This window comes from Pipistrellus kuhlii, unplaced genomic scaffold (assembly GCF_014108245.1).
Source record: "Pipistrellus kuhlii isolate mPipKuh1 unplaced genomic scaffold, mPipKuh1.p scaffold_m20_p_90, whole genome shotgun sequence".
In the NCBI taxonomy this organism is placed as follows: domain Eukaryota; kingdom Metazoa; phylum Chordata; class Mammalia; order Chiroptera; family Vespertilionidae; genus Pipistrellus; species Pipistrellus kuhlii.
This window is the reverse complement of record NW_023425596.1, coordinates 754158-770000: the sequence shown is the minus strand read 5'-3', so window position 1 is coordinate 770000 and position 15843 is coordinate 754158. Positions and strand designations below refer to the sequence as shown.

The 15843-nt window shown below is 58.3% G+C and overlaps 1 protein-coding gene across 1 annotated transcript in view; it reads right to left on the bottom strand.

The window, feature by feature from the left end:
• CBLC (Cbl proto-oncogene C) overlaps positions 1-13903 on the bottom strand; it is a 15476-nt gene extending 1573 nt beyond the window's left edge. Inside the window, 10 exon segments of the mRNA XM_045578207.1 lie at positions 1875-1955; positions 2767-2928; positions 5018-5149; positions 6783-6870; positions 7370-7507; positions 9448-9569; positions 9713-9869; positions 10747-10893; positions 13538-13770; positions 13772-13903. Of these exon segments, the coding sequence (XP_045434163.1) occupies positions 1875-1955; positions 2767-2928; positions 5018-5149; positions 6783-6870; positions 7370-7507; positions 9448-9569; positions 9713-9869; positions 10747-10893; positions 13538-13770; positions 13772-13888 (1377 nt within the window). The 5' untranslated portion in view covers positions 13889-13903.
• Between the last annotated feature and the right edge of the window lie 1940 nt (positions 13904-15843).

The window sequence follows — 15843 nt, the reverse complement described above, 5'->3', positions numbered from 1 at the left end:
ACAGGAAGGCATACGAGTGCCGAGCCGCGATGCTGTGCAGCCGGAGCGGACGGAATGCTGACTGTCCACTCTGCTTAGAGCGATTCCCCCAGGAAGCAGTGCTGTCATCACTGGGCAAAGGGGAGGGATTCACACGTGAGCTGTTCCCCCGGTGACGGTCACTGGTCACCGCGCTGGGAGCAGGCCGCCTTGCCCACCTGCCTGCCTGCCTGCGGGGTTTGGAAGGAGGAAGGAGTAGGAGTTGCCTTCATCTGTACCAGGCAGGGTTTGGGGAGGAGGGGAAGGGCATGCCAGCGGAGGCACAGCCTAGGCAGAGGGGTGGCAGGTGGCCAGCCGCACCCCTCGGCCTGCCGTTCTGGAAGGCTGTGTCCCCCGCATTGTCCTCGGGGAGCCGGCTGAGTGGCTCCTAATGTTTCCATTTGCTCTTGGCTGCAGGTTGGGATCTGTTTTTAGCTTCCCTGGCTGGTCTCACTCCCCGCCCCCCCTCCCGGCCCCCCTTCCTGCTGGCTCTCTTGTTTGCCCGGGTAGAATAATGTTCCCAGACTTCCTGAGTTGTTTGTTTGAAGTCAGCGGGGATTGATTGGATGTGTGTGTGCTCAGCCTGAGATGCTCTCAGAGACCTGCCCTGCCCCAGAGGGCCAGGGTCTGGGGAAAACCCCGGGAGGGAGGGGCAGGGTGGGGGCAGGAGAGAGCGAGGCAGCTCCCTGGGGAGAGAAGCAGGGGGTGGTAAGGCCCCCACGTGGGCTTTTCCTCTCCCTGGCCTGAGGGTTCCGGCAGCTGCAGGGCCCCTCAGGCTGTGCCCCTCTGCAGAACGGGGAGAGGAACATTCTAGATCGCACAGGGCTGTTGGGAAGACGTAGTTCCACTTCTCATTCGCCACCTACTGATTTATTTATTAAATATGGTTCTGCTGATTTCAGAGAGGAAGGGAGAGGGAGAGAGAGAGGGAAGCATCAATGGTAAGAATCGCTGATCAGCCCTGGCCGGTTTGGCCCAGTGGATAGAGTGTCGGCCTGCAACTGAAGGGTCCCGGGTTCGATTCTGGTCAAGGGCATGTACCTTGGCTGCAGGCGCGTCCCCGGTAGGGGGTGTGCAGGAGGCAGCTGATGGATGTTTCTCTCTCATCAATGTTTTTAGCTCTCTATCCCTCTCCCTTCTTCTCTGTAAAAAAAATCAATAAAATATATTTAAAAAAAAATTAAAGAATCATTGGTCAGCCGCCTCCTGCATGCCCCCCTGCTAGGGATCAAGCCTGCAACCTGGGCATGTGCCCTGACTGGGTATGCCTGGCTCATAGGTAGATGCACAACCACTGGGCCACACGGGCAGGGCCCAACATCTATTGAATGAACACCTACTAGGTGTCAGGCCCTGTCCTAGTCTCTGGCAGTATCAGGAGGGCAAGGCGAAGTCCTGAGCTTCAGGACGGCGATGCCCTGCTGACGGTGACAGACAGCAGCAGGGCGGTCCCGTCTGCCAGGGGATGGGGGGAGTGTGAGAACGCAGCGGGCAGGGGCCTGGCGGGACGGGGGCTCTGTGGTCCATAGGGTGGGCACGGAAGGAGGGGGTGGGAAAGTGAGCCTGGACAAAGGAGATCCAGGCGGGAGGGACCCCTGGTGCAAAGGCCCAGGGGCAGGCCCTGCCCGGGAAGCTGGGAGGAGAGCCGGAAAGCCGGCGAGGTGAGGGGGACCGAGGAAGGATGAGCGGAGAAATGGCCTGGGTGGTGTGGATGCCAAGTCACACGGCGCCTTGTAGACGGGGGGAGGGGGATGGGGGGCCGGGAACGAGGGCCTGGCACCCCAAGTGCCTGGCTGGACTAGGGACCCTGTGGCTGAAGGAGACCCAGCTGCTCCCTCAGACCGCGCCACACTCACCACCTTCAGCTGGCCTTTACTCCTGGGCTGCTCCGGAGGCAGGTCCAGGGGAGGGGGCAGCGGGGGAGCTGAGGGGACCACCTAGGGAGACAGGGGGTGATGTTGTCCTGCCTGGCGTCCCAGCACCAGGCCTGTTCCAGACCCTGCACACACACAGTGGAGATTAAGACAGAGTCCTGCCCTAACCGGCCTGGCTCAGTGGTAGAGCGTCGGCCTGCGGACTCAAGGGTCCCAGGTTCGATTCCGGTCAAGGGCATGGACCTTGGTTGCGGGCACATACCCAGTGGGGAATGTGCAGGAGGCAGCTGGTCGATGTTTCTCTCTCATCGATGTTTCTGACTCTCTATCCCTCTCCCTTCCTCTTTGTAAAAAAATCTATAAAATATATATATAAAAAAAAAAGACAGAGTCCTAACCCTCAGGAGGGTTCAGATGAGAGCAGCCATGGCCCCAGATCCTCGGGGAACAAAAGTCCAGGCCCCCTAGGCCCCAGAATCCTGCCACCAGCCCCTCCTCCCTCTGACCCAGGAGTCCAGGCCCCCAGCCCCTCCTCCCTCTGACCCACGAGTCCAGGCCCCAGCCCCTTCTCCCTCTGATCCAGGAGTCCAGGCCCCCAGCCCCTCCTCCCTCTGACCCAGAGTCCAGGCCCCCAGTCCCTCCTCCCTCAGACCCAGGGGTCCAGGCCCCCAGCCCTCTTCCCTCACACCCAGGAGTCCAGGCCCCCAGCCCCTCCTCCCTCTGACCCAGAGTTCAGGCCCCCAGCCCCTCCTCCCTCAGACCCAGGGGTCCAGGCCCCCAGCCCCTCCTCCCTCAGACCCAGGAGTCCAGGCCCCCAGCCCCCTCCTGCCTCGGACCCAGCAGTTTTAGCTCCAGCCCCGCCTGGCCTGCTCACCTGCCCCAGCGTGTCCTCTCCATTTTCCTGGCCATCGCTGCTCCCTGGGCTCACAGCAGCGGCCCTGGCTTCGGCCGGCCTCCCTCGGGACCGATGAATACTCACAACCTCTTGGCCCTTGATCTGGCTTCGGCAGAAGGGGCAGGTCTGGCTGTCTGATTGCTGGGGGGAAAGGAGGGGAGAAGAGTCAGAGTCTCCCTGTTCTTCTCCAAGTCCTCTGGGACCACAGGGCCTTCACCTCCAGCAGAGGGAGGTGGGGAGGACAGACGGAGGGAGGGAGCTGCGGAGGGAGATGGGAGAGCCATGCAGGACAGGAAGGAGGGACTGGACCAGAGCCCGAGGCTAGGGGGGTGCACACACGGGGAGCCCAGTGGCGCCAGGGTGTGGGCCCCAGCCATGGACAGTGATGCTCTGGAAGGCCTGAGGCACCTGCCTAGGCCTCCAGAGACCCCCCCACACACACACCGGGGCCAGGGTAGAGGCTGGGCGGGCCCTGGTGGATCTTATTATGGCCGCAGGGTGCACCTCAGCAAAAGCCATCAGGGAACTTGGGAGAACGAGACTTATCACTCAGATCCTGGAGGGTATTTTTCCATTGGGTTTTAGAGAGAGTGGAAGGGAGAGAGAGAGAGACACTGATGTGAGAGAGACACATCAACTGGCTGCCCCCTCCATGTGCAGCCAATGTGTACGTGCCCTTGACTGGAATCGAACCCATAAGCTTTCAGCCTGTGGGCCTACACTCTAACCACTGAGCAACACCAGCTAGGGCAAGGGTTCACTTAAAAAATTAAAAATATATATATATTTTATTGGCTCTGACCAGTTTGGCTCAGTGGATAGAGCATCGGCCTGTGGACTGAAGGGTCCCAGGTTCGATTCCGGTCAAGGGCATGTACCTTAGTTGCGGGCACATCCCCAGTAGGGGGTGTGCAGGAGGCAGCTGGTCGATGTTTCTCTCTCATCGGTGTTTCTAGCTCTCTATCCCTCTCTCTTCCTCTCTGTGAAAGATCAATAAAATATATTAAAAAAATAATAATAAATCATAGGAGCAGGAATTAGGGTGTAGAAAGGAAAAAGCCTGGTCACTTAAGTAGGTTCCCCAGGGCTTTCTAAAGGGAACTTCAGCCCAGCCAGTGTGGCTCAGTGGTTGAGCTTTGATCTGTGAACCAGGAGGCCATGGTTAGATTCCTGGTCAGGGCACATGCCTGGTTTCAGGCTTGATCCCCAGTGGGGGGCATGCAGGAGGCAGCTGATCCATGACTCTCTCTCATCATTGATGTTTCTATCTCCATCTCCCATTTCCCTTCGTCTCTCTCTCTCTGAAATCCATAACAAATCCTATACAATAAAAGCCTAATATGCTAAGTGATTCATTCAACCAATCAAAGTGTAATATGCTAATGAATGCTAAGGCGGCTCAACTGCTCGCTATGATGTGCACTGACCACCAGGAGGCAGTCAGTCAACTGGTCAACCAGTCGCTAGGACATGCACTAACCACCAGAGGGCAGATGCTCCAACTGGTAGGTTAGCTTGCTGCTGGGGTCTGGTTGGGTCTGAGCAAAATGGGCTGGACATACCTGGAGCCCTCCTGCGGTCCCTCTCCCTGGCCCACCCCACCGACATTAGGCCCCCATCCCCATTGGGGTGGGCCCGGCTGGACCCCACCCCTGCACAAATTCATGCACCAGGCCTCTAATATTAAATAAATAAAATAAAAAAAAATAAAAAGGGGAACTTCATCGATCCTTATCTGCTGCTTTTGCTGGTTGCTGTGTCATGCATCTGGCAATTTGCTTATTGGAGATGGATTACCTTTGAAATGGATGACTCAGCTTGAAGCCAGGCTTTTACATTACCGTCAAAACAGGTGACGTCATACACTGGCCTCAGCTCCCCTCCCCAAGGGGGCCTTCCCTGAGGGCGTCAGGGCCCAGACCCTCACCGCGGCCTTGGGAGGTGACCACTGCCAGCTCTGCTCTCCAGAGAGGAGGCCGAGGCTCAGAGAGGTGAGGCCAGGAGCCCAGGCTGCCCAGCGTGGGGAGAGAGGAGCCTCTTTCTGTGAATAACGCAGCTGGAGGAGGAGAAGCGGAGGTGACAGACGCGGAGTCAGACCGGGACAGACGCAGACAGGCAGGCTCCAGGCCCTCGCTCGGAGTGACCCTGAGCAGCTCTCTGCTTTCCTGGGCCCCAGTGCCCCATCGGACCCCTGAGGCCCGGGGAGACCCTCCGGGGGAGGGAGGCCCACCTGCCAGGCGGCCAGGCAGCGGCTGCACAGCAGGTGCCCGCAGGGCTCGATCTTCACGTCCTTGTTGCTCTCGGCACAGATCTTGCAGAGCTCGAAGGTGGAGTTCATGGCCCAGTACAGCTGCAGCTGCTCCTGGCAGGGGCAAGGTGGACGGGGGTGGCGTGAGCCCGGGGCACAGAGCCGGGCCACGGGAGAAGGTCCGGAGCCTCTGTGCCAGCCAGCCCCCGGCCCGCTCCCAGGCCCCAGGCCGTGCCCGCTGCCTCCTGCGTACACTCGAGCTGTGGGATGTGACCCCTGGGGCAGCCTGCTCTCGGGGGTGCCGGATGTAGCACTAAAATCACAGGATGTGCTCGGCGTGTTGTCCCGTGCACTCAAAGGTTGCAGGTCGAATGACTGCTCAGTACACGTGCCCAGGTTGGGGGTTTGATACCTGGTTGTTGGGGGGAGGAAGGGGAAGGGCGTGCTATGGGAGGCAGTCCATGGGTGTTTCTCTCTCTCTTCCTTTATCTCTAAAAAAAATAATTCCCTGGACGATGATTAAAAAATACAGAATGGCTCAGTGGATAAAGCGTTAGCCTGCAGACTCAAGGGTCCTAAGTTCAATCCCGGGTCAAGGCCATGTACCTTGGTTGCAGGCACATCCCCATGTAGAAGGTGCGCAGGAGGCAGCTGGTCGGAGTCTCTCTCTCATCGATGTTTCTAACTCTCTTTCCCTCTCCCTTCCTCTCTGTAAAAAAAAAAAAAAAATCAATAAAATATATTTACAAAAGAATCCAGGATGCCCTGTGGCACAAAGAATAAAGGAAAAAGTCCTTTATGTATTTTAGGTATAAGTATGTCCCAAACATCGTGTGGGATATGCTTACACTTAAAAAAAAAAAAATGTATTTGTTGTTTCTCTGCGGCACACGGGGTGGCTGGGCAGACCCGGGCCGGGGCCGTGAGTGCTCAAGCGCATCAGCTGTGCTGAGGACCTCACGAGTCCCATTCCCGGTCTAATCCCCAGAAGAGCCCTGAGCAGCGGCAGGAGGAGCTGCATTTCCCAGAGAAGGAACAGAGCCTCAGAGGCCAAGTGATTTACATCAGGTCCCGTGGCCTTCACAGCACGAAGCCCCAGCCCTGGGACTCCAGGCCGGACTCGGCGAGAGGGAATTCCTGAGCCACGAGGGTCTGTGTGTGTGTGTGTGTGTGTGTGTGTCTGTGTGTGTATGTGTGTGTGTGTGTCTCTGTGTGTGTCTCTGTGTGTGTCTGTGTGTGTCTGTCTGTGTGTGTGTGTATGTGTCTGTGTGTGTGTCTGTGTGTGTGTGTCTGTGTGTGTGTGTCTGTGTGTGTGTCTGTGTGTGTGTGTCTGTGTGTGTGTCTGTGTGTGTGTCTGTGTGTGTGTGTGTCTGTGTGTGTGTCTCTGTGTGTGTGTGTCTGTGTGTGTGTCTCTCTGTGTGTGTGTGTCTGTGTCTGTGTGTGTGTGTATGTGTGTGTGTGTGTGTATGTGTGTGTGTCTCTCTGTGTGTGTGTCTGTGTGTGTGTCTCTCTGTGTGTGTGTCTGTGTGTGTGTCTCTCTGTGTGTGTGTGTCTGTGTGTGTGTCTGTGTGTGTGTCTGTGTGTGTGTCTGTGTGTGTGTGTCTCTGTGTGTGTGTGTCTGTGTGTGTGTCTCTCTGTGTGTGTGTGTCTGTGTGTGTGTATGTGTCTGTGTGTGTGTCTGTGTGTGTCTGTGTGTGTGTGTGTGGGGGGAGGCAGGCGGGCGAGGGGGCGCGGGCCTGAGCTTCACCTCTGACACGTGGATGAGCTGATGGGGTTCCATGTGGCAGAGCTCAGTCAGGTCTGGGTTGTGGTTCTTCCCGTCTGGGTAGAGGTAGCTGGGGAAGGAACAGGAGCACGTGAATATCGTGCTTGGCAGGAGCACGGCTGCTTATCTCTCTGTGCATCTCAGATTGTACTGCATGGATGTGACTGCTGAGAGGGCTCAGGGGAAAGGTCCACCTGGACCTCACCTGCCTCCCCCCCACCCAAGGCAGCTTCTGAGAGAGGCCCTGGGCAGCCCAGGTTACGGAAGGAAAACCACCAGCCTCGCTGTTTGCCCTGGTCTCTTTCTGCTCTAACATCTGGCTTCTGCACCACGATATGGAGACCCAGCAGCCAAAGCTCGGAGTGAACTAAGGAATGGTGGTGCTCCACTCCCCTCACCCTTCTCCGAACTGAACCGCTGGGGGCCCAGAGGGCAACCTTGTGGGAACCAGAAAAGGCGCCTCGCCTGCCACCTGCTGGGACATTGCAGTATTGCAGGTTTATGGTGTCCGCGGTGCCAAGTGCAGCGAGCGGGACACCCTCCCTTTGCCGGCCAGGATGGGGACTCACAAGCCTTCCTTCTGTCCGTCCAGGAGCACCTCGAACAGGGGTTTGTTCTGAGGGATGGTCTGCAGGATGGTGCCGTCTGAGCTCACGTGGCCGATGGCCCACTGCCCGAGGCGCGTGCAGCTGGGTCGGAAGATGTAGCTGGAGGAAGGGGTGGGGAAGGGAGAATGGTCACCACTGTCCCTCTGGGACTCCCAGCCCCTCACACTGTTAGGAATCAAGGTGTCTAAGTTCTCACCCTGGTTCCCTGCTTTTTAGGCAATGCGGCCTGACACCATTGTCGGCCCTACTCCCTCGCTCAGCAGGGTGTGGACCGGGCTGATTCTGGCTTGGCCAATCGGTTGTGCTCCAGGACCCCTGACCATGGTGAGGGGAGTCAGCCCTGGGACCTTTGCTGGGAGTTCCAGTGAGGTACCCGTTTCTACAGAGGCAGCTAAGCGGGTAGCGAATACAGCTGGGGGTTCTAGAATCCCCGGGGAGAGACCGTGTCTGTGGACCAAGCTAACGCGGACGGAAGCAGAGGCAGGGGATAGTAAGCAGGATCCGATGCTTGACCACAGCCCGTGGGCACCTGGACCCGGCTCTGCCCGAAGCCCGGAGAGACACGTGGTCTTTTCGACGATGGGAGTGAATCCGCCCCCTTTCTGTCCCGTACACCAGGCTGCAGAGCGACTGGAGAAGTGCTAATCCACCTGCAAACACTCACAAATCTCACCTCCTGGTCCCATGGCCTCTTGCTATTCTGGGGAGCTCAGCCCCTCAATTCTTTCTTTTTCTTTTTCTTTTATTTAAACACATATTTTTATTGATTCCAGAAAGGAAGGGAGAGGGAGAGAGAGAGAGGAACATTGATGTGAGAGAAAAACATCGGTTGGTTGCCTCCAGCATGCACCCCTAGACTGGGAAGCAAACCTTTGACCCTTCTGTGGGAAGGATGATGCTTCAACCACTGAGCCACACTGGCCAGGGTATAGTAAATATTTTTAAAATATATTTTATTGATTTTTTACAGAGAGGAAGGGAGAGAGATAGAGAGTTAGAAACATCGATGAGAGAGAGTCATCGATCAGCTTCCTCTTGCACGCCCCCTACTGGGGATGTGCCCACAACCAAGGTACATGCCCTTGACCGGAATCGAACCCGGGACCCTTCAGTCCCCAAGCAACCAATCAATGTTTTTCTCTCACATCAATGTTTCTCTCTCTCTCTCTCTCTCTCTCTCTCTCTCTCTCTCTCTCTCTCCCCCCCTCCCTCCCTCCCTCCCATTCACTCTCTTAAAAATCAATGGAGCCCTAGCCAGTTTGGCTCAGTGGATAGAGCATCGGCCTGCAGACTGAAGGGTCCCAGGTTCGATTCCCGGCAAGCGCACATGCCCGGGTTGCAGGCTCAATCCTCTGTGGGGGTGTGCAGGAGGCAGCCGATCAATGATTCTCTCTCATCATTGATGTTTCTATCTCTCTCCCTCTCCCTTCCTCTCTGAAATCAATAAAAATATGTTTTTAAAAAATCAATGGAAAAATATTCTTGGGTGAGGATTCCCAACAACAAACGGCTGAAACCGGTTTGGCTCAGTGGATAGAGCGTCGGTCTGCGGACTGAAAGGTCCCGGGTTCGATTCCGGTCAAGGGCATGTACCTTGGTTACAGGCACATTCCTGGTAGGGGGTGTGCAAGAGGCAACTGGTCGATGTTTCTCTCTCATCGACGTTTCTAGCTCTCTATCTCTCTCCCTTTCTCTCTGTAATAAAAAATCAATAAAATATATTTTAAAAAATGTTAGTAAACGGCACAGTGTGGGTTCTGACCTATCAGAAACAGACCGTATCCTGGGGCAGGGCCTTCAGGGTCCAGGCAGGTTTTGTCCCTTTAGCCCTGGATGGTGGGAGAAGAGGTGGGTGGGAGGGGCACTCAGTATCCTACCTCTGAGTTCTCCACTCACCAGGATCCCAGGTACCTCGCTTCTTCCTTTCTCCTTTCTTGCTTTCTCTGAAGGATGTCTGGGTTCCTACCACCTCCCAGCCCGGAACCAAGAGCCTGGACCCCCCTCTCCCGGCTGCCCCCTCCCCCGAGGCCGCCCTTTACCTGCCCGGCTTGTCCCTGCAGGCCTGCAGGCGCACGCAGACCTCATCGTAGGTGAGGAAGGCCATGTAGCCTGGGTGGTTGACCGCCAGGAGCTCCCAGTTCTTGAGGAGCGTTGGCCATGGCTGCAGAGGGTGGTGCCTGGGTCAGGGAGGGGCCCTGGGAGCAGCCGCCTCTCCTAGTGCTTCCCGGGCCCAGGAGTCAAGGACCCCGCCCCTCCTCCCATAGGACCCCCCCAGTCTGGGCCCCCAGCCTGGGCCTCCCCCACCTGGAAGAGCCTGGTGAAGATGTCAAACTCGAAGATGGACACATGGCCGTTGCAGGTGAGGTCGATGGTGGCGCGCAAGGCGAGGGCCGTGGAGCCGGACTCCAACGGGTGGCAGGTGCACAGGAGAGACTCAAACTCAGCCCAGGGCAGCACACACCTGCGCAGAGGGGCCCGGGGGAGTGGGGGAGGGAGAGTGAGGCCTCTGGGAGCCCGGGAGAGACATCGAGGAGGGAGGCAGCTGGGGGTGAACTCCTGGGTCTGAGGGAGGAGGATGGGGGCCTGGACTCCTGGGTCAGAGGGAGGAGGGGCTGGGGGCCTGGACCCCTGGGTGTGAGGGAGGAGGGCTGGGGGCCTGGACCCCTGGGTCTGAGGGAGGAAGGGCTGGGGGCCTGGACTCCTGGGTGTGAGGGAGGAGGGGCTGAGGGCCTGGACTCCTGTGTCTGAGGGAGGAGGGGCTGGGGGCCTGGACCCCTGGGTCTGAGGGAGGAGGGGCTGGGGGCCTGGACCCCTGGGTCTGAGGGAGGAGGGGCTGGGGGCCTGGACTCCTGGGTGTGAGGGAGGAGGGCTGGGGGCCTGGACTCCTGGGTCTGAGGGAGGAGGGCTGGGGGCCTGGACCCCTGGGTCTGAGGGAGGAGGGCTGGGGGCCTGGACCCCTGGGTGTGAGGGAGGAGGGCTGGGGGCCTGGACCCCTGGGTCTGAGGGAGGAGGGCTGGGGGCCTGGACCCCTGGGTCTGAGGGAGGAGGGCTGGGGGCCTGGACCCCTGGGTCTGAGGGAGGAGGGCTGGGGGCCTGGACTCCTGGGTGTGAGGGAGGAGGGCTGGGGGCCTGGACCCCTGGGTGTGAGGGAGGAGGGGCTGGGGGCCTGGACCTCTGGGTCTGAGGGAGGAGGGCTGGGGGCCTGGACTCCTGGGTCAGAGGGAGGAGGGCTGGGGGCCTGGACCCCTGGGTGTGAGGGAGGAGGGCTGGGGGCCTGGACCCCTCGGCCCTGGGCAGGGGCAGGATGGGGCTCCGGCCCCGGGACAGGTGTCACTCACCGGGCTCCGCAGTGCTCCCTCCAGAAGGAGTGGGCGGTGGCCTTGGTGAGCTGGTACGTGTGTCCGCAGTACTTTCCCGCAGGGAACAGCGCCCTCAGCTCCGAGTACATGTGGCTGAAGATGAGGGCCAGCTTGGCCAGCTGTCGCCTGTGGGGACGGGATCTGAGCACGGACACCTCCCCCTCCGCAGAGAACACCCAGAGCCCGGCCTCCGATGCGGGGGGAGGGGGGAGTGGGCTCCTACACTGCCTGCTGCGGCCCCGGCCCCAATGCCCCTCCCAGAGCCTCAGCTTCCTCCTCGCTGCCGGCCCAGGGCCCAGAGGAGAACCTGGCCTGGCTGCTCCTGGGGACCCTGGGCTGAGGGCATCGTGTGCCCGGCCAGCACCCAGCAGGCCCTGCTCGGAGCCTTCCTCCAGGCAAGCAGCCGGGGCGGCCCTGCTGTCTCCGGCGGTGGCCTCCCTGAGGAATGACCAGGATGTGGGCGGCAGCAGAGGCCAATCTACACTCAGCTCCGTGACTTTTGACAAGTTCCTTTTAAAACAAATGTACACTGACTGGCCAGATCTCTGAACGCATAATAATCTGGCCACTCAGTGTACATCCTATATAATAAAAGGCTAATATGCAAATTGTCCCCTCAACCAGGAATTTCGACCAGCAGGCAGGCCGGCCAACTGCCCATGTCCCCTCTCCCTGGCCATGGTTGGCCGGACCCTACCTGTGCACAAATTCATGCACTGGGCCTCTATCACATAAATATAGATATAGGTATAGATATAGATATAGGTATAGATATATAGATATAGATATATAGATATAGATAATAGATATACATATATACACTGAGTGGCCAGATTATTATGCATTCAGAGATCATAATAATCTGGCCACTCAGTGTATATAGATTTCAGAGGGGAAGGGAGAGGGAGAGAGAGACAGAAACATCAACGATGGACCTTGTGGGTTTGGCTCAATGGATAGAGTGTGGCCTGCAGACTGAAGGGTCCCAAGTTTTGATTCTGGTCAAGGGCACACGCCCGGGTTGTGGGCTCCATCACCAAGAGGGGGCGTGCAAGAGGCAGCTGATCAATGATTCTCTCTCACTCACCATTGATGTTTCTATCTCTCTCTCCCTTTCCCTCCCTCTCTGAAATCAATAAAAAATATAAAGAAACCTCAATGATGAGAGAGAATCATGGATCAGCCGCCTCCTGCACATCCCACCCTGGGGACTGAACCCATAACCCGGGCATGTGCCCTGACCAGGAATCAAATCGTGACCTCCAGCCGAAACCGGTTTGGCTCAGCGGATAGAGCGTCAGCCTGTGGACTGAAAGGTCCCGGGTTCGATTCTGGTCAAGGGCGTGTACTGTGGTTGTGGGCACATCCCCAGTGGGGGCAGGGGGTGTGTGCAGGAGGTAGCTGATCAATGATTCTCTCTCATCGATGTTTCTAATTCTCTATCCCTCTCTCTTCCTCTCTGTAAAAAAAAATCAATAAAATATATTTTAAAAAAATAAATAAAAACCTTTAAAAACAATCTTGACCTCCTGGTGCACAGATCAATGCTCATCCACTGAGCCACACCGGCTGGGTTTGGCAAGCTCCTTTATCCCCAGCCCAAGCCTCAGTTTCCCCAACTTTGAAATGGGCATAAGCCCAGCCCCTCCCTCACAGGGGGAGTGATTGGCTTTTTACCAGCACATAAAATACAGTCGGCACTCAGTGCACATGAATGTTTTTGTTAATTCTCACCTGAAGACAGTTTTTTCCATTGAATTTTAGAGAGCTTGGAAGGGGGGAGCGGGGGAGAGGGAAACATTGGGGTGAGAGAGGCACATTGATGGGTTGCCTCCGGCAGGCACCCTGACTGACCGGGGCTGAGTACTGGACCTGCAACCCCGGACTGGGAATTGAACTCCTGACCTTTCAGTGCTCAGACCAATCGTGCTCTAACCACTGAGCCACACCAGGCTCTATCCTGGACTTTACAGAAACTCAGCTCTCCTGACTCAGCACCGTGGTGCTCCCCATGGGCCAGAGTCCGCTCCGCAGTCCAGCCTGGCAGAATAACTGTGATTGTGCCTCGGCATTTCCACTAGAAATGTTGGTAATTTTATTATAAAGAACATTCTTTTTATCGCTCCCTTGTAATAAAATTTTAGGGCAGAGACTCCTGCTGTGAGAAAGGAGGGGCTGGGGCCTGGACCCCTGGGTCTGAGGGAGGAGGGGCTGGGGGCCTGGACCCCTGGGTGTGAGGGAGGAGGGGCTGGGGGCCTGGACCCCTGAGTCTGAGGGAGGAGGGCTGGGGCCTGGACCCCTGGGTGTGAGGGAGGAGGGGCTGGGGGCCTGGACCCCTGGGTGTGAGGGAGGAGGGGCTGGGGGCCTGGACTCTTGGGTGTGAGGGAGGAGGGGCTGGGGGCCTGGACTCCTGGGTCTGAGGGAGGAGGGGCTGGGGGCCTGGACCCCTGGGTCTGAGGGAGGAGGGGCTGGGGGCCTGGACCCCTGGGTCTGGGGGAGGAGGGGCTGGGGGCCTGGACCCCTGGGTCTGGGGGAGGAGGGGCTGGGGGCCTGGACTCCTGGGTGTGAGGGAGGAGGGGCTGGGGGCCTGGACCCCTGGGTCTGGGGGAGGAGGGGCTGGGGGCCTGGACCCCTGGGTCTGAGGGAGGAGGGAGGGGCTGGGGCCTGGGGCCTGGACCCCTGGGTCTGGGGGAGGAGGCCTGGGGGTGGACCGGGTCAGAGGGAGGAAGAGTGGGCGCTGACCTCACTGATGGGGCTCGCACTCACTCACCTGAGCATGGAGCCCTCCTGGAAGAGCTCGTCGCCGGCGCCGCGCTGGCCCCGGGGCGGCAGGAGCGCGGCCACCTGCCTGGCCTTGGCCTCCAGGTTGGCCAGGAAGAGGGCCAGGAAGTGCGCGGCGCCCCCGGGGCCCTCGGGGCCGCCGCCCGCCGCCCGCCGGGCGCGCGCCACGTCCCGCAGCAGCTGCGCCGTGCGCGGCAGCAGGTCCCGCAGCGCCGGCGGGTTTCGCCGACAGCCGCGCGGCCGCGCTCCGCTCCTGCAGGCGCTGCAGCAGCCGCACGGCCCGCGCCAGCGCGCGCGGCTCCGCGTCCTGGCCCCGCCGCGGGCCCGCCGCCGCCGCCATGAGCGCCGGTGCGGGAGGCGGCGGGAGAGGCGGCCCCGCCCGGGCAGGTGGGGGCGGGCCCGAGCACCTGGGCCCCGGAGAGGGCGGGGCCTGGGGCTCTGCACCTGAGGGCCCGAGAGATGGGGTTCAGAGTGTGACCCCAGCCAGAACCGGTGTGGCCCAGTGGTTAGAGCGTCGGCCTGAAGGGTCCCAGGTTCGATTCCGGTCAAGGGCATGTACCTTGGTTGCGGGCACATCCCCAATAGGGGGCGTGCAGGAGGCAGCTGGTCGATGTTTCTGACTATCCCTCTCGCTTCTCTGTAAAAAAATCAATAAAATATATATTAAAAAAAAAAATAGAAAGAAAGTGTGACCCCAAAGGACCACCAGGGGGGGTGGCTGCGGTGGAGGATGCCTGGGCCCGTTAGGGAGGGGCTGAGGGCCTGGGAGGAGAGAGACCAGGGGTTTTCCTGGGGGCGGGGCCTGTCCGCACCCACAGGCAGGTGGGGCTGGGACGTGGCACTCCTGGGTGACGTTGAAGATTTGGATCTTGGGTCGTGACACGGGATGAAAGGTCAGAGCTGAGCTTTCTAGGAGGGAAGGTCAGAGAGATAGTGCGATGTCTCCGAGAAGGAAACACAGCTTGACCCATGGTCTGCAAACTGCGGCTCGCGAGCCACATGCGGCTCTTGGGTCCCTTGAGTGTGGCTCTTCCACAAAATACCACGGCCTGGGCGAGTCTATTTTGAAGAAGTGGCATGAGAAGAAGTTTAAGTTTAAAATATTTGGCTCTCAAAAGAAATTTCTATCGTTGTACTGTTGATATTTGGCTCTGCTGACTTAGAAGTTTGCCGACCACTGCCCTAGTTAGCCCCTTAGGAGCAGGGTTTGGGTGGAGGGTGTCTGAGGGAGCAAGAATTTGGTGGCAGCCCGGGCGGCGTGGTTCAGTGGATAGAGCGTCGGCCTGCGGACTGAAGGGTCCCAGGTTCGATTCCTGTCAAGGGTATGCACGTTGGTTTTGGGCACATCCCCAGTAGGGAGTGTGCAGGAGGCAGCTGATCGATGTTTCTCTGTCACCGATGTTTCTAACTCTCTTTTCCTCTCTGTAAAAAAATCAATAAAGTATATTTAAAAAAAGAAAGAATTCGGTGACCTAATCCTGGGTCCCCAGGAGCCTGCGGGGAAGTCAGGCTGCTCCGCTGGGCTGGAGGGCGTGGTTTGCCCACAAACCTGGGCCGCCTGCGCAGGTGCTCAGCCCAGCCGAGCGCAGGGCGGCCACCAGGGGCGCTGCGGGCCGGGCGGCCCCTCCGCCCCCACCGCCGCAGGCCACGCCCCCGGCCGGCAGGGCCAAGTTCAGATCGCAGAAACACACCTAGTTAGAGAATTCCGAATCAGAGAATAATATTCATGTCTAACATTTATTGAATACTCTCTGTCGGTACCTGTGTGTCTAACTACATTTTTCTCATTAGATTTTCTTTTCTTTTTTTAAAAAAATATATTTTATTGATTTTTTTACAGAGAGAGGGACAGAGAGTTAGAAATATCGATGAGAGAGAAACATCGATCAGCTGCCTCTTGCACCTCCTCTCCCCCCACTGGGGATGTGCCCGAAACCAAGGTACATGCCCTTGACCGGAATTGAACCTGGGACCTTTCAGTCCCCAGGCTGACGCTCTATCCACTGAGCCAAACCGGTTTTGGTTCATTGGATTTTCAAAAGCCCTTTGAGGTGGAGGGAGGAGGAGAGAGTTTAGCTCAGCCCTCAACCCCCGTCTCTTAGAAACAGAGAATCATTAACTCGAGGGATCTTCCACACCGCACCTCAGACTGAGCGGAGGCCGGTGTTTGCTCCCAGCTTCTTGCATTGCTGACCTCTGAGTCAGCCTCAGTTTCCTCCTCCGAAAAACAGGGTGGAACCCCATGGGCCTGGCAAAAATTCAAATTTTTGTCTATGACAAAGGGCGCATGGAAGT